The following is a 24,375-nucleotide window of genomic DNA, read 5'->3' on the forward strand; positions in this document are numbered from 1 at the left end:
GATTCAGTATTCTGAATACTTTAAGCTCAGTCCTCTATCATTTTCCAGACTTTCTTGTGACTACCACTTTGAAATATCTGCTGTTTTGGTAAACCCTGCATTTCTGTCTCCTTCTGATAATGACACTTCTCCCTTTTGGTAGGAATTAACCTTTCCCCATCCCATGTGGTTCTGTGAGGACTCCCAATCAGTTCCTCACACTGGCTAGACAACCAGGATACCTGATTCTTGGCTGCAGTGATAGGTTCAAAGGATGGGCACATGACCCACACAAGGCCAATCAGAGTGTGCTTCCCTGTAATTTTATAGGCTGGTGCTGGAAAAGCTCCTTTGTCCTCTGAGGTGTCTAGCTGAGAGGCTGGAAGCCTGCATCCATCCTTGGCCGTGGCATCACTAGGCAGCCCACTCCCATAGCTTGAAAGAAATATGTCAGTGAAAGGAGGGAATGAGGCCAATGACCGGAGAGAAACACAACCAAGAGATGGAGAAAATCTAAGAGAGATATTGACAATGTCATTTGAGTCCGTGTAGGACGATGTCAACACCAATCTAGAATTTTCCACTGACATAAACTACTAAATTCCTTTGTTTCCTCAAGCCAATTTAAATTGGCTTCTGTTATCTTGAACCAAAGTCTTAAATCACCAAAACTCTGCAGTGGTGGGGATGCCAGTCACTAGCTGCTCTCACCAACTCCTTATAGCTAACCAGAGACATGACTATCTCAGGGCGTGGACTGACTGGAGCAAGTGGCCATGGATTCATTCTGAATGGGAGACTTCCAGGTCTAAAACGAGAATCCAGTCCCAGGAGCCAAAGATTACCAATCTGCATGTCCCCTGGGTGCTCTCTGGGCCACACCCAGAAGCCAGACTCCAGGTTTCTGGGCGGCAAGGTTCAGGGGACGGTTTGCAATGACCTGTGGACAGTCACAGGGCCGGCCCTGGGCTGAGGCGTGTGTTTCTGTCACCATCAGTGCCTTTTCCATGTAAAGGAACTGATCCTTCCAACTTCCAGAAACAAGTGATGGGGATTGTTACCTCTGCTTTCAGCAGGTCCATCAAGAAAAAAAAGTTGATCTGGACCTAGAACCAAGCAGAAGTTCTTAGGAGAAGAGGCCAAGATTTTTCAACAGGGACACTCTGAGAGCCACGAATAGATATACCTTCATGGGTATTCACGTTAGACTTATTATTAGAAAATATCCCTGACTCTCACCACCAGATGACAATAACTGAGTGACAAAAACAGGCCAGGCAATTCGGCAAATGGTACATCGGGCAACAGGGGCCTGGGGTGAGAGAGGCCTGGGTTTGAACCCTAGCTTGACAGTTATGAGCTCTTGCCCTGGGGCAAATTACTTAAATTCTCTAGGCCTCAGTTTCTTCTTTAGGAAAAAAGGAATAATAGGATTTATAGGATTTATAAAACCTTAAGGATTTATAATGAGGGATAAATAAGGTAAAGTACACCAAATGCTCAGCAAAGTGCCCAGCACAGAATAATACATTATTAACCAACGAAATATAAACAAAATGTTGATTTTTATCTTCTCTCTGCATCAACAATATATATTATGAGTAGAACTCTTCTATAGGCAGTATCATAAAATAAATCCTTATTTATAATATTATGATAGCAATGAATCTATCACATATGGAATCATTAAGCCAAAGATATTTGAATATAATATTTATTATTGAGTATTTTAATTGACTGTATTTCTGTGTGTCTTCACATGTACAGATGTAGGCATCACCATTCAAAGGACTAAACAAAAAGGAAGAAACTTCATGTTTGCTGTCGTCCAGAAATACCTGAGTTTCTTAAATTATAAGATTTCTACACTTTCTGACTTCTGGAGAGTTAAAATTAATCTGATACCAGATTAGCAGAAGTTGTAGACGAATGTCACTCTCCTACACATACATTGGTACATCTCTTCTGGGGAGGCAGTTTGTCAGTATCTATCACAATATAACATGTATATATTCTTCAGTCCTGGCCATTCTACTTCTAGAAATATCAGCTACAGAAATAACCATGCATAAGCTCTACAAAGCATATATAAGGATATCTGCTACAGTATTGCTTTTACTATAGGATACTGGACACGAGGTGTGTATATATATGTATGTGTGTGTGTGTGTGCATAATCATAGTATATATATTATAGTATAGTGGGCAAAATGCCCAACAGCAGGAATGCTGAGACATAAAACAGAGACTGAGCTGACAAACTAGAAGTCCAGAAGTTCTTCCAGAAGCCACATGTAGGTGAACGCTGGCCTCTGAATCATTCAACAGAAATTTATTGAGCGTCTTCCCCATGCCAGCCTCGTGCTAGGCATATGAGGACAACAATGACCAAGACAGACCCCGGCCCTTTAGCCAGAAGAGGAAAACCCAAAACCAGATTCCATATTCTCCCACCCAAGTAGGTTCTTATATGACTGTTTTTAATAACACCCACGTGATTTTTAGTTTGTAACTTCAACTAAGGGTCATTTATTTAAAAATTATGCCCACTGAAAGCACCAGAGCACACTTTTGTATGAAAACGAAATAGATCTTTATTGAGTCTTTCTTTGGCATCATATAATCATAGTTTTGATAATTTCTTATGTCATCTTACTGTTTACTTCTCCTGAACTTACTGTCAAATAGCTGTAATTTCTTTTTGGTGGCTTGCCAAAAATCAATAAACAATTTTACCCTTTATAATGTTTGTAGTAAACCGCACTAAAAGGAATCAGTGTCCTTTAACATTACTGAAACACCTTGCACGTATTAAAGTGAAATTTTCTTAACCTATAAGTTATAAAAAATATAACCAGGCACAAAATTAGGGTGAGAAATAATGGCTCAGTTCTGTAGTCCAAGTGCTAATATAAAGTAGTACTCCTAGGTAAGTTTCTGTAATTTAGTTATGAATAAACAAAATTAAAACTAGATACTAATAGAAACAAGAACTCTTTAACATCCTTCCACATATACCTCAAGGTTCTTTTCCCATAATTTCACATATTTCAAGGATAAATAACAAGCCATAAAATCAACTACACCAATTAATATAACTTTGTTTAGGGCCCAAATAAAATAAAACAAAGAGCCTGAAATAATTTACTAAGTTCTTGTTTCCCTTACCATTTCCACTTTTTATTGCTATTTCCATCTTAAATGAGAATTAAGGTCATTCACTATGTGTGCTTCAGACATACATGTAGTTTCCCCATAACGTAGTGACAAGCAAGATTATAGCAGAAACCTACAGAAAGCTAACAATTTAGTTTTCTGTCATTTCACAAATATTTGTTTAGTTCCCATATTGGGGTTTTGGGAACCCCCAAACAAGGTTAGTCTAAATTTTTTTTAAGCTGAGTTTTAACATCTCATTATTAACTTCCACTGTTCTGAATTTCTGGGAGTTGGTCTTGTTGTAATGTGCTTTCTGGCTACCTATTTTCATTTGCTACCACCAAAATATCCATCTAGCAGATCTTTTACCTTATTATCCAGAAAGTACACTTGGTATGAAAAAGAAGGATGCCTTTTGCTATATGTGCTTCTTTTGTGGTTAAGAAAGGTGAAGTGGCCTGCTCTGAGTATGTGAGGACCTTAGACTCACAAGTCACTGTATAGGATGGTGTAATTATGAAAACATTTTATCCACCAACATGGTGGAGACATTTGGTGAAGTTCTAGAATTATTATTACTAATACCTTACACATATTTACCAAAATGTTGCATATCTCCTTGATATTTTTAAAAATCACTTTTTAAAACCCTACCGTTAAAATTCCTAAGAATGCTTAAGGGAGAAGGTCAAGGATGTGTGTTCACTTCAGACGAGCATAGGCTGTGGAAAATACACAGCACTCATATTGTGATCTCTTTGATGTGCATGCAGGGCAGGAGAAAAGTAACTCAGACATCCAATAACTGACAATCTGGAACCACTTCTGGGATGCTTTCTAAGTGGTTGCCTCCTTGATGTGGCACCTCTGCGTGATCACTCGTGGCAAGCTGCTGCTCAATACCTTCACTAATTTACTGCTGGAAATATGATTTCACTCTTTTGTGGCACCCAGAAGGGAAAATCTAGCTGCTAAATTAGCTTCTGAGATTCGAAAGAGATTTAAGTGAAACTAGGTCACGTATGGAATTAAATATACCTATAAACAGATAATCATTTTCCATCTATAAAATAACCAAAAATACTATCACTTAAAGAGAAAATCTGCTCTAGCTCAGGAAAAAAAAGGCAAAGCGCTGAATTATATGAAATTTGAGCCTATAATTTAGTCTTTGCAGTGTGACAGAGTATAAGGATTAATAAACAAACCAAAGCAACAAAAAGCCCCAAACAAACCTGTTTTCCTTTCCTTTATTTTGTTTATTTATTTATTTTATTTGTTTTGCCAAAGCACTTAAACAGTATGTTGTGTAAATCTCGAAAAGAAATAATAAATCACTATGAAACCAGAAGAAATCACAAGCCTGGGCTTAGGAAAACAGTAAATAGATTTTTAAACCTCTGATTTGTGGCTCCCTTAAAGCAGATATGCCTCTTGGTGAAAGATAGTTTTGGGAGGAAGAGACGCAGTTGGTGGTCAACTTGCACCTTCGTTCAGTATTCGCTACTGAAACAGATGGCATCTGGGGGGGGTGCTTAATTTCCCAGAATAGGTGCCTGTGAGCCAGATGACTCTCAAATCCTCCAGATCTCAGGAAGCGTTCTGCCCAAGTACGGGGGAATATAGCCCTAATTAGGCTACACTTTCCTGTTGTCTCCACATTTTCATTCTTACTCATTGTTCCAGCAATCTGGGTTCTGCCCCCACACGATGGCAATGAAAATGCTCTTCCCTTGACCTCTTTTGAGTCCCAGTCCTGGTCCCTCCCTTTGTTGGGCTCCAGCACCCCTCACCACCAGCCCCACCAAAACACACACAGAGACAGGCCTTTGCCCCCTCCACCCCTTGCCTTCCAAGTCCCTGCATTCCCTCAGTTCTTCCTGTCACTCTGCTCCACCCCTTCTCAGGCCTTTTTGTGTTCCTTCTCCTTTCCTGAAAACTTAAAGGTAAAGGTGTAGCCCAGGGCTGTCTTAAGCCCTCGTCCTTTTCACTTCTCATGCCCTCCTTTGATCTCACACATATGACGATCACCAGGAGGGTCTCCTAGCGGGCACTCAGCCGACATCTGGGAGAAGGCTCGCACCCTCATCCACTCTGGTGGCCACCCACAGAAGAGACTGTCTCATCTGGACCTCTGACCACCAGGTCCCTCCCATGAATGGCTTAAAGACTACAATTCCCATGAATGGGTTGGAGGCTTTGACTCTAGCTCAACATTTTCCACATGTGATTATTTAAGGTAATTGCGGCTCTCTGTGTCTCTCCCTTCTGGTTCATAGCCTCCACAGAACAGAAGGTGCATGGGTTCAAAGCTGAGTCAGTCTGTCAGTTACTAGCTATGTAACTATACCTTTGAATTTCTGCAGGATTAAATGGGAAGAGATATATATATGTAAACTATTTATCTGTATGTATATGTATATATATGTGTATGTGTGTAGGTGTATATATACATATATATTTAAACTTACTCAGGGCTTACTGAGGGTTTTTTTCCCTTTCTTACTCTTTAACTTACTTTGCAAATCTCCTTATACACTTTATTTAATCCTAATAACCTATCAGTAAATCTAGAGGAAGAAGCTGAGGCCAGCTGGGTAACAACCAGTAAGTGGTAGAATCAGATTCAAACCTAGGTCTGCGGGCTCTGAAGTTCTAGTTCTTTTACCATGTAAAGTGCCTCCAGGATGCAGAGGGGCCAGTAGGCTGGGTGAGTGGGGTGAGGAGACACACAAGTGGAGAACTGTAGCACAGCATGAGAAGTGCTGTTCTAAGAGCGGTATGGAGAAAATGTCATGGGGGTCCTGAGGAAAGAGACACTGATTCTGCCTCAAGAAATCAGGGAGGGCTTCACAGAGACAGTGTGTTGGAGTTGCCTCTTGGACGACGTGATTCTTCCCCACAGACAGCCCGGGTAGGCCATCCTAAGCAGTAGGGTCGTGTGCAGTAACAGAGAGATGGAACCATTTGAGTCACAGCCAGGAGTATGGTGTGATGGGAGCAAAAGTGAGGGAGGGTGGGGAACGGAGCTGTCGTAGGAGATGATGGCCAAAAGGTAAGGTGGGGCCAGACCCGAGTGTCTGCAGCCCACTCCAGAAGCAATATAGCTGGCAGGAGTTTTGAAACAGGGCAGGAATAGATGGGATCTGTACTTTGAAGGCTACCCCAGTGCTAGCATAGTGCAAGGGTTCTGGAACCCAGAACCACTTGGAAGTTTTTTTTTTTTTTTACTGATTTGGTTTGTCCCATTACTGTGAATGTTTGATCATCGGGTTAAGGTGGTTTCTGCCAGTCTTGTCCACTGTCCTTTGTAATGAATAAGTATCTTGCGGCAAAGTACTATGTAAACATCAGGTTCCTCAACAAACTTTCACCGCTAGTTACAACATCTATTGATTTTCCAATTCCAACTCCATCATTCCGTCTGTATTTAACAGTTGATGTCCTACTCAAGGAAGAGCTTTCTCTTCTCCCCATTAGTTATACCTATCACTGCAACTATATGGATTTTTATTTTATTCCATGGATTATAATTCATGCTCAAATTATCCCAGATGTGACCAGTGGAAGTCCCTTAAAGCTGGCTTTTAGGTCATTTCAATATCCCTCCTTATTCTTTGAGTACAGCTGTACTTTCTAGTGCAAGAAGCTATTTCAGACTTGTCTTGTGTTTTCCTTCCCCCAGGCCTGGAAGCAGCCATTTTTATAAGGAGTTCTGATGCTTTGTTGTTCAGAATGGTATTTAGAAACACATCCTGGGTGCTAGGTGTGTTCCTGCTATTGAGGTGTCATTGCTTGTCAGCTCTCTCAACAAAAGGAGCAGAGAAAGCTGGTGCACGTGTGTGTGTGTGCACACGTGCGTGCATGCATGAGCATAGTTATATACACCTTTATCTAAATTTCTATGGGACATGTCTTCAAAATATACATCTGGGGGACTCCAAGCCAGACCTTCTGAATCAGAATCTTTAGGAGTGGGCTCATAAATCTGTTTTTTGTTTTTGTTTTTGTTTTTTAGCTTAGCCAGGTTTTCAAACAGAGGATTGACTAGGGGAGTGATAGCAGAGGCAAGAAGACCAGTTAGGAAACTGCTACAACTGTCCCAACATAGGTGGACCAGGGTGTGAACTAGGGCAGAGGCGGCAAGAGAAGGGGGAATGTGGTGAACTGAACTTGGGGCTGGCAGATAATGGAGATGAAGGAGGAGGGAGAGACGGGCACTGACGGCTCCCTGCTCAGAGAACTGCTGTCGCTGAGGCCAGCACTCTGTCATTTACACAGTAAGCACTGAACACAGGCTTATTTAATTGAATATCTCCCCACTTTTCCCCTATATGTAAAAACCCAAGTGACATTCTGGGAAGAAAATAATTATGAAACATTCCAGAATTTACATCTCCTCCATTGTATTTTATCATATGGACTAAAAGCTGAGTGTTACTCAGGGCAGGAGAATGACTTACGAGTTCACTGTCAGCTGGCCAGGCTCTCACATAGACAGACATGGCCTGGCCAAAGTGACTGTGTTCACATCTACTATGCAGAATAATAGACCTGAAAGGCTTTTTACCAAGAAGCAATGTCTGTAACAATCTCTCTTATTGTCCAAAAAACAAAATAAAAAAGAGCTAGACTTTGTTAGAGATAAAAGTCATTAAACTGAGATGACTGCAGCATAAAACTCACTCGGGCATGAGCACAATACATAAAGGAGATGTAAGAAGAAAAGTAAAGGTAAAAGGAAATGGCCCTTGGCATTCTAACTGCTTAACGGAATGTTTAAACCCCAGATAAAAGTATAAGCCAGAGAAAACTGATCATTCCCAGTGTTTCTGTAGCAAAACCAATTCATCGATAATCTTCTCATTGCTAAATCCATACGGCCCTTTTCCAGACTGTTGAGGGTGGTACCGTTGAGGGTCACTTGATACCCTCTCTGCTCTGGGCCTCCAGGACACGCCACTTCCCTGGTTTTCCTCCTACTCTGTGACTATTCTTGGCATTCACAAGCACCTCTTTCTTTGCCGATCTCCTAAAAGTTGATCTTCCTCAAAATCCTAACTCTGGCTTCTTCTCTTTCATATGCCCTCTGGGTTACCTCATCCACTCCTACATGCTCCCTGCAACTCACAAGGCTCTCTCCTGAGCAAGAGACCCACCTATACATATAATCACCTCGTGGATGTTCCACAGACGCATCAATCTAAAGCTGTTCAAAGCTGAATTCATCACCCCCAGCCCTGAACTTGCTCCTCATTCTATTCCAGTGAATGATCACCACCATCCAACCAGGTCATTATGCCACAAACTTGACCATTACCTATCACCTTTCTTCTCCCCCACCACCTATATCCAATCAATAGCCAGGAATCTAGACTCTCCAGAATATATTTGTTGCTTTCCTTGCATACTACCATAATGATCTCACACCTGGATTACCTCAAGTGCCTCCAGACTTTCTTCCCAACAATTCATGATTCCCACTGCAGCCAGAGAGACCAGCTCAGAGCCTAAATCTAATGATGCTCTTTCCTCCGGGAAGCCTTCCCTGACCCTACCCCCTCCCATGCACGGGTTAGGTGCATGTCCTGAGGCTCTCATATACCTTGGGCTAACTAACTACCATAGACCTGAACACACCATATCCAGCTGCTCACTCATTTGTAAATATTACCTTCATGATTATAAGTTCTTTGAGAAGAGACACGTATTATTCACTGTTGGGTCCCCAGCACCTACCACAGTATATGACACATAGTAGACACTTAAGAAATGCTTGTGGTAAGTCATTTTTGTTCCTCTAATCCAGATGTACTTAACCTGGAATCCATGTACCCCTTAGTAGAATTCAGGGAGGGTTTATGTATTTAGATGGGCTAAAATTACTAAAAATCTTTATTTTTCACTCACTTGTAACAGACTGTAGTATTTCCTATCATTCAGAATGTGGGCAACAAACTACAGTAGTACCTTGTGACCTTCAGAGCAATAAAATCACAGATATTTTCCTATCAAATCAAAGTTGTTACAGATCTTTCAAACATCATGTATGCTCATCACTACTTCCAAACTTTCAAATGATAATTATTAAAACTGCTAGACTTTTCAACTGTATGAATTAATAAAGAAGCACATCAAATACATCACAATATATTAAAATATTTTATAACTGTATTTCAAAATAATCACTGTTCTCTGTGATCCTATTCATGTATTTTATTTTATGGATTAGGAAACATTAATTCTGTGATAATGAAAGTATAAATTGATATATTCACTTTGGAAAACTGTTTGGAAGTGCCTGGAAAAACTGATTATATGTGTACCCCATGCCCCAGAAATACCACTGTTACGTGGAATTGAATATATACGTTCACTTGTACTAGAATGTTGATAGTAGTCAAAAGAAATGGAAGCCCATCTACAGTAAAATGGATAAGTAAATTATGATATTTCTACACAGTGGAAAACATGGACTGAGAATAAACATGTAGAAACACAGATGAATCTCATAAACATAATGTTGACTGAAAGGAGCCAGACACACAGAAAATGCATCCTGTACCATTCCTTTTAAAAGTACAACATTAGGCAAAACTAATCGATACTGTTAAAAGTTAGGACAGAGGTTATCTTTGCAGTGGGGATTGTGACTGAAAGGGGGCACGTGGGGGTCTCTGTGAGGCTGGTGATGTTCTGTTTCTTGATGTGCGTGAGGGTTACACATGCATGTGGGTTGTGAGTTGTACACCATGACATGTGCTCTTTTCTGTATCTAGATTGTATTTCGGTACAAGGGTAAACCGGGACAAACAAACCTATTATTTTGAGATGGGACCTCAAGGCTTCACAGTCTGTCACAGGAGGTCCAAAAAAGAAATCCTATTCTAAGCAGAAATTCCAAGGAGATTATCTCAAAAGAAACAAAAGCCAATATATACAAGTCATTCATTTATTCATTCATTCATTCATTCAATAAATGCTTATTAAGTGTCTTCTACACTCCAGGCATCATTCTGGGCACTGTAGGCAGGGCAGTGAACAAATAGCCCTGCCTACACAGAGTTTATATTCTAATGAAGAGAGACAACAAGAGTCAAAATAAATAAGAGCTAAAGAGAAACATAAAACAGGGATGGGTAATAAGGAGTGTGTTTGGTGGGGAGTGTCTGAACTTTAAATAGGGTAGTCAGGGAAGGCCTCACTGAGAAGATGACACTGAGCAGGGACCTAAGGGAGGAGAGTAAAGTCATAAAGACATGTGAAGTCTGGGAGAAGGAGAAGCCAGACAGAGGGAACAGTGAGTGCAAAGGCCCTGGCGCAGAAGAACGCCTCAGTGTTCAAGAAGCAGCTAGGAGGACAGTGTGGTTGGAGTGGAGCAAGAGATGGGGAGAAAGTAGATTAGATCACAGAGGTAACAGGAGGCCAAATCCCCATAGAGGCTTAGAGGCCATTACAAGGTATTTTGTTTTTATTCTGAGGGTTCTGAGCAGGAAATAATATGGCTTGACTTATGTGGCAGCCAGACCAACTGGCTGCTGTGTTGAGAACAGAAGGGAAGGGCAAGGACAGAAGCAGGGAGGAGGCAGTGGGTAAGAGGTTTCGAGGAAAGAGGAAGAAAGAAGAGGCGAGAACACATGCCATGAGACATACAAACAAACACACACAGACACCTTCTTCCTGTTGTTGTTACTTTTGCTGCTGTTCCTGAACCATCTGCAGCTTCCTGACTCCTCACTCCTGAATACCCCAGCATGTATCTCCTAAGACAAGTACTTCCTCTCACATAACTGCACTGCTACAATCGAATTCAGAATTTTAATCCTGACATAATGCTATTACCTAACATAAAGTCCCACATTCAAGTCTCACCAATTGTCTTATCCACCCCAATCCAGGATCACATATTGCATTCACTTCTATCTTTTTAGTCTCCTTTAATCTGCAACAGTCTCTTAATTCCTTGTGTCTATTATGAGAATGACTTTTTTTTATGCAAAGTACAGGCCAGTTGTGGTGTAGCCTGTCCCTCCATTTGCATTGGTCTGTTTCCTCATGATTAGCTTCAGGTCATGCATTTTGGGCAGTTAATATGATAAGTCACGTTGAGGAGCCCCTGTGTTAAAAGGTACGCTCCACTGACACTGGAGCCACTCCAGAGAAGGACTCCAGTCACTGGTAGAAGTAGAAACCAGTTCACTATGCCGAGGAGTGAACAAAAGATTCAAAAATGAGGTAGTAAATGGCGACAACACAGAATCTCAGCACTTGGATTTAGAAAAGATTTCAGCAGGACCTTAGAGATCATGTGGCTAGTCATTCTGCTCATTTTTAGAGGAGGAAGCTGAAGCCAGGTTGAAGCCCCAGGCCCAAAGTCACATGTCTGCTTAGAGACTGGACCAGGGCCATGTTAAACCCCCCAGGACCCAATCCCCTTGTTCAAGGTGATGCTCCCTCTTCTGGAAAGTTTGGCATTGAAGGAAAAATGTGTGGGGAGGAATCTCAAAGAAAAGGTTCATATAAAGTAGAAACCCTCTGCCTTTAGGGATCTTCCTAAAATGTAAATTGGCCTTGTCTCACTTGGTTTAAATCCCCTTGCTGGTCCCCATAAGTTGTGGGATGAGCTGGAAATCCCTTAGTGACAGGGCTTCAGCCCACTTCTCAGCTTCAGCTCCCTCTCCCTTCAGGAGACCCTTCACGCAAGCTGTTCCCTCCCCAGTATCCCCCCTTCCCCTATTCCCTCTCCACCCACCTGCCAAATTGCTCTCCATCCTCCAAAAGCTGATTTCTCCAGGCAGCCTGCCTTTGAACACCTACTTCTTATCTTTGGGTGAAACTCTTCTGGGCCAGAAAAGACTTAAATTTATTTCACCTTGGCAGGTGTTACCTCTACAGACATCCCTCCTCCAGTCGGTCCATCATGTTGTCAAAAGGTGCTTCAAAGATCCCCATGTTTCCTAAATCTAAAGGGATACAAACCCAGATTTTCCTTATAACACAGCCAAAAACTCTTAAGTCATTCAAAAGGAGTGTTTCATTCACTGTGTGATCTGAGGATACATTTCAGCAGCCATGGATACAGGTCTTCAATGGCTGTTCTCCCATCTAGACCAGAAGAGCAGGAGAAGGAGGAAGTGACAGAGAATTTGGTAGCTGACTTAAGAACAACGCGGTAATTGGCCATTATTGCCATTCGAATATTTTTCTAAAAAGAAGATTCTGAATCCTGCCTCTAAGTGCCAGCTGAGAATATATTTGCAGGACTTTCTCCTCACAAAGTGTATACAAAATGAGGTCCGTAGAAATCTCACCCCCCATTTCCTATTTTGCTCCTTCCAAATAATTTGAGAAATGAGGAACTAACAACAAATAAAAACACATCAAGCACTTACTAAGTCCACGACAGGTGCTAGGCAGGGCCCCACAGAACTGGGATCAGGTGGAGAGATGGGTAAGTCAACAAATTTAAAACAGTGAATGCAGGGGCTCCAGCAGGGAGCTACTTGCGTGGTAGCCAGGACGCACAGAAAAGGGCCTAAACAGTCTTGAGCCGTTGAGGTAAGGCTTTGGGGGCAGATGACACAGCACTGAGACTGAAGGAAGAGAAAGATTCTATAAGTGGACAAGTGAGGGGTCATTTGGCAGCCAAAATGTCTTGTGCAAGGATGAGATCACACAAAATAGGAGGCTGGGTTCAGGGAACTGCAAGGAGTTGGATGTGGCCGGAGGATGTCAGGACAGGGAGGGACACTAAGCTGGAGGGGCAGCCGGGACCAGATGACAACAGGCCTAGGAGAGCACGCGGAAGGAGCTTGAACCTCATCCTGCTGGTCATGGGAGCTTTAGGCAGATTCTAAGTCTGCCTTGAGGCAGATTCATTTTCAACATATAGCCAAGCTCACTAAATCATCCAGAGTTCACTTGTGCAAACTTTTTGCTCATCACCAAGGCTGGGGCAGCAGGTCTGCACCAGCATCTGCGCCAAGTAAAGTATGGAGGTAGTTCTTCACCAGCTGCTGGCCCAAGCCTCGCCTCCCTCACCTGAGCAGCCTGCGCCAGCCTCAGGAAGCCTCCTGGGCGAGCCATCGGGCCACCTCCCCGGTGGTGCATCAGCCCCTATTCCCATATGCTCCTCTCTGTGCCCCGCTCCTACCACCAGACCCCAGCAGGAGAGGGGACACCCTTAGTTGAGGCACTGGTGCCCCAGTAGGCAAACACCTGATGGCCACCTAGCCCTCCAAGACTTTGGTCACCAGTCTGGGTGTTCCCAAGGGACACCCTGGCATGGCCTCTTATGAGAATTAAAAATTCCATGATGAGTCATATCACAAATATTTTGTTTTTAAACCCTCTTAGTGTCCTTTTCCTTACCTTTTCTTGCCCTCAGCTCAGTATTTCTCATCATTGTCCTGCTCTGTTCTAGCCATCAAAACATCAGTTACCACCTCCTTTTCTAATCCACCTCCTATGGTAGAGTTGCCATTCATTCCTTCTGAGTCCATATCTCCCTCATTAGATAATCTTCCTTAAAGGGGCAGCCCTTTGAAACCTGGTCTCACCCTCCAGGCTACAGTTGATTGAACTGGTGGTCATCCTGACCCTACTAGGCCAATCAGATTTTCTTTCCTGGAAATTTGGAATTAAGACTCACATGACGTGATCAGTTGGTTTTATAAGACCAAGCTGGATAGTCATGTGCACTCAGGGAGTGGAGATGACTTTTTTTTTTTTTTTTTTTTTGGTGGCTAGGTGCAATATAGATCATTGAGTTGAAAAGCCAGTCTGCAGTCAGAGAAAATCAAAGCATACATTATCGAGAAAGAAGCAGAGACTTCAAAAAGTTAAACAGAGTCACTATCAGATTCAGCAATTCTATTCCTAGGTATAGACTCAAGAGACTAGAACATATATGTCTACACTAGAACATATATGTCTACACACTCTTCCACTGCCCAGAGGGACATGCTAGCCATCTCCTTAACTTGTTCCAGCCAGTTCCTGCTTGGTTCTTTCTGGAAAAGAAAGAACACTGGGCTAGATGCCAACCTAATGAAAAAACTGATCCCGCTAATATAAGAATTTAATAAATATATGAATCATATATACACGTATTATTAAAAGCCTATTTCACAAGCTGGCCATATCTTTGGGGTTGAAGAAAACACTGTCTGTTGAGCTCTGAAACATAGCAAGGTCCCCAAAATCTAGCTGCGTAGGAGACCAGCAACATCGGGGTCAACTGGGAGCTGGTTAGAGACGCAGTGTTAGGCTCACACCAGGCTGACTGACTCGGAATCTGGATTTTACTAGCAAGTGCTCAGGTGACTCCTATGCACAATGATATTTGAGAAGAACTGTTTGCTACCAAGCACTTCAATTACATTTAAGGCCAATCAACATATGACAAACCAAGTTAATCCTCCAAGAGGAGGCTGATGGCTGAAGAGGTGTCGTCTGCTGGCTGAAGGATGGCCTTCCATGTGGCTCCTGCCTCCTGGGGAAAGAACTCCAGAAGCAGAGCCAGCAAGTCAACCTCCCAAGCAGCTTCCTTTTTCGTTTTTGGCGGAAAAAACATCACCTACGTTGTAAGGTATTCAGATCCACATCCTTGGGGTTAGGAGAGGCCCTAGGACAGAAACGATGCCGTGGAACAATTTTTCACTTACCACGGTATAATCTACATTCTGATTGACTGTTGGTGGTAGGGCCAATATCATTCTTTATAAGAGACATACACCAGCATGATGTTCTTCAAGTAGTGACCATTATACAGTAACTATATTTTTTAAATAAAACCATAGTCATATACTTTGAATTAAAAAAAGAGACTCATAATATGACCAGAACAAGTATACCCATAACAATAACTGAATGGAATATTTGTGGCTGTCCTGGGAAATACAGGACATATGGTGCCAAAACCCAAGAGGCATTAATGACCTGGATGAGAATTTCTCTGACCTTGGTCTTTCTCTGGATATCCATACCAGAACCCCAGGCACACCAAGTTCTTTCCCACCCTGGTGCCTCCGCATGTGACCTCTCTTCTGCCATCTCATCTTCACTTACTGTCCCTTCTCATCCTTCAGGTCTCAGCTTAAATGCTGTCTCCCTACAGAGCTGCTCTGGAAACAGTATCTGAGGTAGCTCCCCACCCTCACCCAACCCAGTTCCCCTCTGTGGTCATTCCCTCCTTAGGACTTGTCATAATCTATATTCATGCTTTCTTGTCCATTCATTGTTGGTCTCCTGCACCAGAATGGGGGCAAGGACTTGGTCATGTTCAATGCTGCAACCCTGCACCTGGTATATTCTAGATGTGAGATGAGTTTTTGATGAAAAAGAATAAAGTATACCCAGTTTAAAGAATAAATAAATCTTAATAAAAATCACCAGACTATAGCTTATTAACAAAAATAACAATAGTAAAATCATTTATGAACAAACCATAAGCTTCCATCAAAACCTTTCACCTCATGTTTATGCCAATGAACAGAGCAAGTGAGATCCAGTGAATAGTGGATGGTACCACTGAGTGACTTTGCGTAAATCTCTTTGCTTCTCTGAGCTGTGTCTGTAAAATGAAGACTATCACTCAGAGTTGTGAGTAAGGGGATTTCCATGTGTATGTGCGTGTGTGTGTGCAGGCGCATATATATATATATATATATATATATATATATATATATATAGTGTCTGGTATGGAGCAGACACTCAATACGAGTTTGATTCTTCATAGTTTCTCCCATATTTCCCTTATTCAAACTGTTCAAGGGACTGAAGAATATGAAATCACATCTCCAGCCCTTCATGTGAACCTGTTCACCCAACACCGCAGGCCCAATCATGACCGTTACATCCCTCTCTTCAAACTCAACAAGTTTGATTGTACTTGCAGCACCAGATATTTTAGCCATGTTACAATTGAGACTTTAAAATTTTTTTTTAAATTATCTCCAGTAGTTTATTGTTTCAGGTCATTGTACTTCAAAGCTGGTGCTGTTACTAAAGTGGACTTGAACATGGTTCCATTTCTAGACAGAGTTCTAGTGACCTGCTTCAAATACTCTTGAATAAACCATGGCATTGATAAACAGAGTTACAAGGAGCCACAAGCTCACCAAGTTCTGGTTATAAACAAGGCACAGTGGTAGGGACCACAATGACTAGGAAAAACTGAAGTCTGTAAAGCAGTGAAGGGATAGCTCTGGGCTTTGGAATCAGATCGCCTTGGGTTCCAATTCCCATTCTACAGTCTGCTAAATACTGACCGTGATCAAAATCATTAACCTCTCTGTGCCACAGTTTCCTCACCAGTAACCTGGGTCTAAAACAGACCAACATCATGAGGTTGTCAAGAGAGTGGAAGAGATCGATCAGTACACACATTTAGCACTGGGTCTGCACTCAGGGAGTGTTGGCTCTGCTTATTAAATTTATTCTCCACCTCAAGGATCTTACATTCATTTACAAATGAAAATATTCAGACTGAAAGAATGGCAATAAGTGATACATATTAAGTGAGCAGCACTGGTCAGGAAAGATGCAAAACCTGAAGAGCGCAAGGAACCCCTTCATCTAAGGATGGTAAAAGGTCTCCTGGGAGAGGTGAGATTGAAGCAGATGGGGCCACGCAGGACATGAATACAAACAGGTTCCCTGCGTGGAGCACTTACGATTTGCCAAACACTGTGGGGCACCTTGTATGTAATCTCCACAAGCTGCAAGTTAGATACTGTTAAACCTCCATGGTATGGATGAGAAGCTATTTTACTGATGAGCTGAGACTCACAGAGCTTTAGTCATTTCCCCAAGTCACCCAACTGGTGGCAAATCTAGGTTCAAAATCAGGTCTGTCTGACCCAGGACCATGCTCCTGCCACTATGCCCTTGAGGGGAGAGGGAAGTGGGGGATAAATCATGACTTCAGCCTGTGGGCCATGAGGAATCACTGTTTTGTTTTTGGTGTATGTGTGTGTTTTTAATTAAATATTATACAACTACTATCACGATCAGGAGCATTTATTGAGCACCAGCTAAGGACCAGGCCCCACGCTAAACCATCTGCATACATTATTTCTAATAGTTCCAATTCTGCAGCTGAGGTGTGGTTATCCCCCTTTCACAAAAAAAAAAAAAAAAACAAGGCCCTGAGAGGTCAGGCCACTCACTTGTGGGTTCAAAAGTCAGCACCCTTTCCCCTAAAATGGCACTGCAGAAAAACCTCCCTTGCAACAGACAGCTGACAAATAAGAGAAACGAAAATGGAGACGGAGCCAGTCAGAAGGGCTGTCGGGATCCAGGGTAGAGAGAGAGACACTTCAACCATGTCATTGTGAAAATGAACGGAAGGTGACAGAGAGCAAATGTGTTCACGAGCTTTTCTTTCCTCTGCTCCCACTCTGTGTCGTGGCCTGCTACCTGCAGTGGAAACCACATTGTAACTCTTTCTGCCTCGATTGCTGTCCTGGCCTTCAAGCCCGATTTGAGTCCTAGTGTTATTCCCATAGCAAACACTGCTTGAAGCATTTACTGGCCCCATCACAACGTTAGCAGTACTCAAATATGGCAGCACCCTCTAATCTGCTCTCTGTATTGCAGGGCAATCATTCAAGAGACTAAAACTAAGCCTCCACATCCAATAAATCACATTACGCTTCACATATCAACATTTTACAAAATCTGACTTAAACACATAGTCTGTCAAATCAGGGGGGCACATATGCTGAGCTCTAATGAGCTCTGCCAAATCCTACATGATTATTATTGAAGTTTGTCGTGCTCTCACAGATGACACAGTTTTCTAAAATGGAGAGTGTTATCAATATTTGTTGAGCTGCTTTCTAGTTAATATTCTCGAGAAAGTAGCACAGTAAATAAAGCAGTAGGAAATGTATGCATTATGAATATATCTTTCAAACCAATGCAAAAGCTAAGTGGACGATTACATCTATTATCTCATTTGATGGAATCAAGAGTTAGAAGTCTTAGTATTCATGTCCTGATTCTAAAAAACCCAAAACGCTTTTGCACTAAAACCTTAGCTTTAGTCCTCCTCATCCTATGACAAGCTTCAGTATTTTAAAGAGAAAATCAGTAGCATAACTGGGATATACAGAAATGAGCTGAAATTCATAAAGATAAGAGTACAAACTTCCTCTCCATATATACAGTTAATACACAAATATTCCCAAATATTTTACAATATTAATTTCAAACATCTCATATGTTTCTGGGAATAAAATTATGAAGGAAATTAGTATCCATATACTAAGGATAAGATTACCTTCACTGGAAAAACCTATATACATATATATGATAAAGTAAAATAACAGCATGCACATTCTATCTTCTCTAATTTTATAGCTCTCAATTGTATAATGATCTGTAGTTTGTGTTTTTAAACTGTTGGACTTAAGTTTATTCCTGTGCACAAAGACATACATGGACATTAAAGAACTCTGCTCACCTATACACACTTAGACCCAACCAAACATCATGGAAAATTTAGCAATAAAGTCCTTTCTCTGCAGGCAGGCTTCCTACAATGTCACTATTTAGCATAAAGATATAACTACCTTAGTAAATAGACCAGAAGCTAAATCATCTTTCTTTTTCTTTTCAACAATTGAGGCTCCCTGCAAACCCAGTTACACAAATAACTTCATTTACCTTTTCTACAAATGAGTGCTTCTTCAGCGAAGCCAGATATCATCACAGCCCCACGGGTCCAAATGCCTGTCATGACAGCGGTTTACTGCAACCCCACCCTTTTCCTACCTCAGTTTCAACAGTGCATTTAATTTTTTTTCCCTCTTAGAGAAAAAAATTAAGATTAGGAGTTCAAATTGTCAAGGTAGTTCAGTGAATTGTCACATTATTATTTAACCTCAGGGAATTTTCTGTTTAATTGCCTCTCTCTCCCTTCCCCCAAAGGACTACACCTTATTTTGATGGTGTAATGGAAAGCACTGCATTAAGAGCAAAAACATAATGAGTTTTAATTTTTAAACACCTAACCTTTCCACGAGTCACTGTTAATCATTTGCACCTGTGACTTTAATAATCAGCCTGGCCATTACAGAAGCAACATCTCCAGGACGGAAGTTGGAAAGGATGCCCCAATCACAACCATTACCACATCAGGGAGAGAAGAAAGCTATTCTGTCATCTGCGACATGAAGAAAGTTTTACATGTCAGTCCCACCAAATCTTGAGAACAGTGGAGTTCCTAGTACTTAAAATCTTCATCTTCTACAAGTCAAGATTTTTAAAATATATATATCTTACTGTATTTTTAAATATTAAGTTTTAACTTTCTGTAACAATTTTTCAACTTTAGGGCTCTAGAAAGAAAGAAAGAAAAAGGCTCCAGAATAAGCACACCAACACAAGGGGTGGGGGGGAAGCTTGTCTTCTAAATCATTCTTCCCATAGAGAAATTAAGACCATTCACATTACACCACTTACTCATTTATTTCATTATGAAAGGAAACGGAGCACAAGTGGCAATATTCTGAAATGTGCTGGAAGTTGTTCCACGTCAATGAACACACAAGTTTGGAAGGCACACATATTCTCTCTGTCAGTTGTAGTCCATCCTCAGCAAGTCATTTTCCCTGTGGGCTGAGGCTCCCATGTCATGGAAATCTGCCCTAACTGCTGAAGGCTAAAAAGGATTCCCTGTGAACAGCATCTGGACCACACCTTGTTTTGGCACACAAGAAGCTGACAAGGGCTGGAGGAAAATGTGTCTGGTCCAAAGATGAGAGGATAGGGCCAAAAATCAAAATAAGGAAGACCCCTAAAATGGCTATTCATCCAGTTTTGTTCTTCTAATCAGTCCCGGCCATCCACTACTAAGATGTTGGTCATTCTGTGGACTGGCTGGTAGGATTTTGTGGTCCAGCAATTGTCAGCCTTTTATAACCTCAGTGATGGTGTGGAAGCATCCATTTAGTGTATAAATATGCTTTTTTGGCATTAAGACACTAGGAAGTGAAATATTAGAGAACAAACTCCCCACCCACTGCAGAAATTTCCCATTTCAAAGCACCTGGGATGAAGAGCCCAAATTACCTTCAGCAAAATTTCTTTAAGTTTTATTTTTTTTTCAATCTTTGTGCATGCTGAGGAACCTTGTGAGGAGCCCCCCAGAGATGACACCCATAGTTCAGATTATTGGTCCTACATTTTCCTAGTTAGGGAGGGAAGGAGAAGTCTTTGATAGTTACCCAGGATCCTTCCACTTGTAGCAGGAAGGAACACCAAAAAGCATCAGGAGACTCAACTCCTTGGAGATTTAAAAGCCTTCCGGATTAATAAAGAGAAAATAGACCTCCCCTTCCCCACTTGCACCCCCTACCCTGTTTCTGCCCTAGCCTTAGAGAATCAGCAGCCCTTCTGTAATTCCATGCGGTTCCAGAGAGAATCCTTTATTCCATGGAGCTCCCGGATCTGACCCCAGGAAAGCCCGGTTGGTCATCCTTCTCCTCATCCTTCCAACCTCCACAACTAACCCTTCCCCACCGCCCCAGACCACCTCCTTACCTGATAATGTCGTCGTTGTGTCCCAAGAAGAATTTTTGGCTGTGCTCGCGGGTGTTGTAAACCACCCCGACCCCGGCCACAAAGTAGACCACCTCCTTGCCGGCGGTGTAGTACAGGTTGTTGCGGCACTGGTGACCCCGGTACCCGTACACCCACTCCAGCCGGAGCTGGCAGCTGGGAGCTGTCCGATCCGCCATGATAAGCCGACCCCACTCGTCCCCCGGCCCCCCCGCGCGCGGGTCCGCGGCCCCTGCGCGCCGGGTCGGTCCTCGCCAAGACTCGGGCTGCGGAGGACCTGCAGGGGCTCAGCGTGCAGCGCTGGGCGCGGATTTCCGAGGCGACGCACAGACACAGACCAGCGCGCCGGCCGCCACCATCATCCGCCGCCGCCGCCGCCGCCGCCGCCGGAGACAAGCCGCCCGTGCGCGGCCGCCAGACCCCGCCGGACGCCCCGGCTCCCTCTCCCCCGGCGAGGCGTCTTCGGGGGCGCCAGCACCCGCGCGCGCAGGCCTTACTGCACCTGCGGGCTTCGGTCCCCGGGAGAGGTTCTTGGGGGGGTCACCCCGCCTTTTAAATCAGGGATCTGCATATCCAAACACTGATTACCCAGTTCGCTCACTGAAGTTTGCACTGCGCCGGGGCTTCGCAGCAGGCAGCGGGATTTATTCTGTGACAGTTTTAATTTGACAAGGAACTCGGGTAAGCTTTGCCATCACCATCCTTGGATCCGAAACTGACAATCTATATCGAGGATACGAGAGCAAGGAAGAAAGAAAGAGAGATTTTGCATGTCACCCAGTCCAAGAAAATGATCCCCAAACTAAACCAAGTTTGTTTTTTTTTTAATTGTCAACTATTCCCTTTCTCCCTCCAGATCTTTCCTTTTAATGATACAAAATATGCCTTAAATGCTGCTGGCTGGTGGCTGTTGATATGATTTGAAAGAACATTTGCTGTTTCCCCATTAAGCCAGGGCGAATATGCAATGGTCATTTTTCAGATGCTCCAATTAGTTGTATATGTGTTCAAAATTCATGTCCTCCGTGAACTCTCTCTTGGCCGAGAAAACCATAAAGAACTTAGCAGCTGTCACTAATCAGCAACTCTAATTGCAAGCGTCATGAAAGGTTTTTCTGAATCAGAGGAAATGAGACCCTAGTGCACTTGGAGGCAGGAAAGCGCAACCTACAAACGCTCTCGGTCCAGAAGAAATTAAATAATTAACAAGTGGCCTAAATCGTGTACCTCTCCCCAGGAATGTCTGCGCTAGCTGTGGGGTCCCACAAGTTCAGGGGTCATTTCTCTAGCCCGGCGTGGGGCAGGGGCGCCCGTGGAACCACAAGGGACAGCGAGCCCCCGCACACACATATCCTGGGCATCGGTCGCAGCCGACCCGAGGGATGACGACCCCCAGGGACACCCTGGCCCGAGCGCACTGCCGCCGTAGCGGTGTCCTGCGCTCCTCCCACACCCCATCCAAGATCGCCTGAGGAGCATCCCGGCTCTCCCGCCTCTAACCTCTGCTCTGAGCTGGCGCCGCCAGCACATCCCGGATCTCGCACAAGCGAGCGAAATCCTCTGCTCGCCCTCCCCTCCCCGCCTCCCGCACCCAAGGATGGGCTTCGTCACTGGGGCGCAGCGGGAGACAGGTTCTTCCTTCAGCCGTGGCTCCGGGGGCGGGGCCACAGTGCGGCTTTCGGGAACCTTGGCGGCGGGTTACTAGGCGAGAGCTCGGCGCTTGGAAACAGCGACGCCCCGGGGCGCTAGGGCCGCCCCCTCCAGGTTGCTCCTTCCCCTGATGCATCCTGGGAAAGGTAGTCCTCTCTACTCAGGCTGCGCAGGGAGCGCGCAGGGCCGGACCACAAGTCCCAGGATTCGGCGCACCCAGAGTGAGCCGTAGAGAGGCCGTTAACCGCGGCCGCGGTGCTTGCGGTTCTCCCGGTGAGCAGAGGAAGGCGCACCAAGGGCGACCCCTGGCCAGCGCCCCGAGTTCCCTAGTGACTGAGGCGGGCCCGCGTGCCTGTGTATCTTAAAAAAGGAGCAATGAAGTTGGAATACAGGCTATACCATTTCTACGGCCCACCTCGAGAATTTCTTCTGCACCACTTACTGAGGGCTTCTGTAGTCGACATCCCTAACGTAGTATAGCCAGCGCAAGCCCGTTTGTTTCCTACCTTTGTTTTACTTTTTATTCAGATAGATTCTAACCTATTAAAGTGCAGTGTTGCCAAGTTTAAGAAAAATGCTGTAGATGTGGTCTCACTTTGTCCTAAGAGCCAGCGCCTTCCCATGAGCTGTCTCTTAAGACGGGTATTTAAGGATAACCAGGTTTTGCGAATGGGAAGGTGCTCACGCCACGAACAACTAACCTTGCCCCTCAAACGCAGAAGCCGGTGGAATTTCTCCTACAACTGCCCTTAGTGAACTATGAATTCCAGGGTGTTCTGAAGTAGCCTCTTTTCAAATCCGGGCCACAGCTGATCTGTGAGAAGAAGTTTCAAAATCTCACTGACTAAAAGACTGCAAAAGGACGGTTAAAGGGACATTGGGAACATGCCCTTTCCTTCCCTTTCCGTACTCTCAAATGTAATCGCTTCCTCAGTTTTTCAACTGCCTCAAGTTTTAAAAACAGCTCTCTGAATGGCAGGAAAACCTCCAGAAGGTTAGAACTGCCAGCGTTTGGATGAGCAGTTGCTGCCTGCAGCAATGAAGAGGATGTGAACTGGTATCATTCTTTGTAAGGAAACAGGAATCTATAAATCTGTCAAGTCCCACGGTACTCGCCAATAAGGGCACTACCAAATTTAAAAACAAAAACAACAACAACAAAAAACATGGTCTGAAAAAGATTTGGGACATAAGCAAAATTATAGATGACCAGTAATGCCATGCTATAAAACAATGCCAATGAATTACATAGACAGAAAATTCTATATAAAAATTCATAATATGAGGAGCTTTTCCTCCTCAAAGGAGCTTTTCCTCATAAGTCAGGAAAGACTTCATGGAGGAAAAAGGGAATAAAGGTAGAATTGAGATAAGTAAAGGTACGTTGAAAGAGCATTTTTACATGGGTCTATGGAATAAAAGGGTAGATGCTTGAGACAGCAAAGCTAACCCAACATACAGGTCACTGGTATTCCTAAATTGGAAAAGCCAACAAATGGAACAGAAAATAAAACAGGAATATATTAAAAAAAAAAAACTGAATCTGCAGATTAAAGAAGTACAGTATACACTAGAAAAAAAAAAGATGATCTTGAATACTCTCCATGGAGGCATATCCTAACAGAATTATTTAACTTCAAGATAAATAATATTTCAAAATTATTTGACAACTTTAGAGAGAACTATTATACTATTTCTGCCAATTAGTAATTAAAGAGAAACATTTAAGCATTTACTGTCTTCTTGGAGGAACTGAAGTTTACCCTTAGTTGATAAAGAAAAGCTGTTTACCTAATAATGCTAATATAATATTGTAAACCAACAATAATTCAGTTTAAAAAATAATAAACCATTCCCCTCAAAAATATCTGTTGATGATAAATTGTACTTTTATTGAAATGATATTTGTCATCACTAGGACATACCCTTTGGTTGATCTTTCCAGAGCCTGTTAAGTGGCAATATCAAAAGCCTGCCAGATCATTGAACACAATTAGGGCATATGAGTGTAGTCGTTTA

At 43.1% G+C, this 24,375-nt stretch overlaps 1 protein-coding gene across 5 annotated transcripts in view; it reads right to left on the bottom strand.

Annotated features, from left to right (window-relative positions):
- EML6 (EMAP like 6) overlaps positions 1-21,033 on the bottom strand; it is a 214,091-nt gene extending 193,058 nt beyond the window's left edge. For 4 of the 5 annotated variants that reach the window (XM_064494485.1, XM_064494483.1, XM_031467040.2 and 1 more), the window contains exon 1: positions 20,689-21,032. In XM_064494485.1, the coding sequence (XP_064350555.1) occupies positions 20,689-20,885 (197 nt within the window). In that variant the 5' untranslated portion in view covers positions 20,886-21,032. Of the gene's footprint in view, positions 1-20,688 lie in introns of all 5 variants that reach the window. The other variant, XM_064494487.1, reaches the window with a different exon arrangement.
- Between the last annotated feature and the right edge of the window lie 3,342 nt (positions 21,034-24,375).

This window comes from Camelus dromedarius, chromosome 15 (assembly GCF_036321535.1).
Source record: "Camelus dromedarius isolate mCamDro1 chromosome 15, mCamDro1.pat, whole genome shotgun sequence".
NCBI classification, from domain to species: Eukaryota; Metazoa; Chordata; class Mammalia; order Artiodactyla; family Camelidae; genus Camelus; species Camelus dromedarius.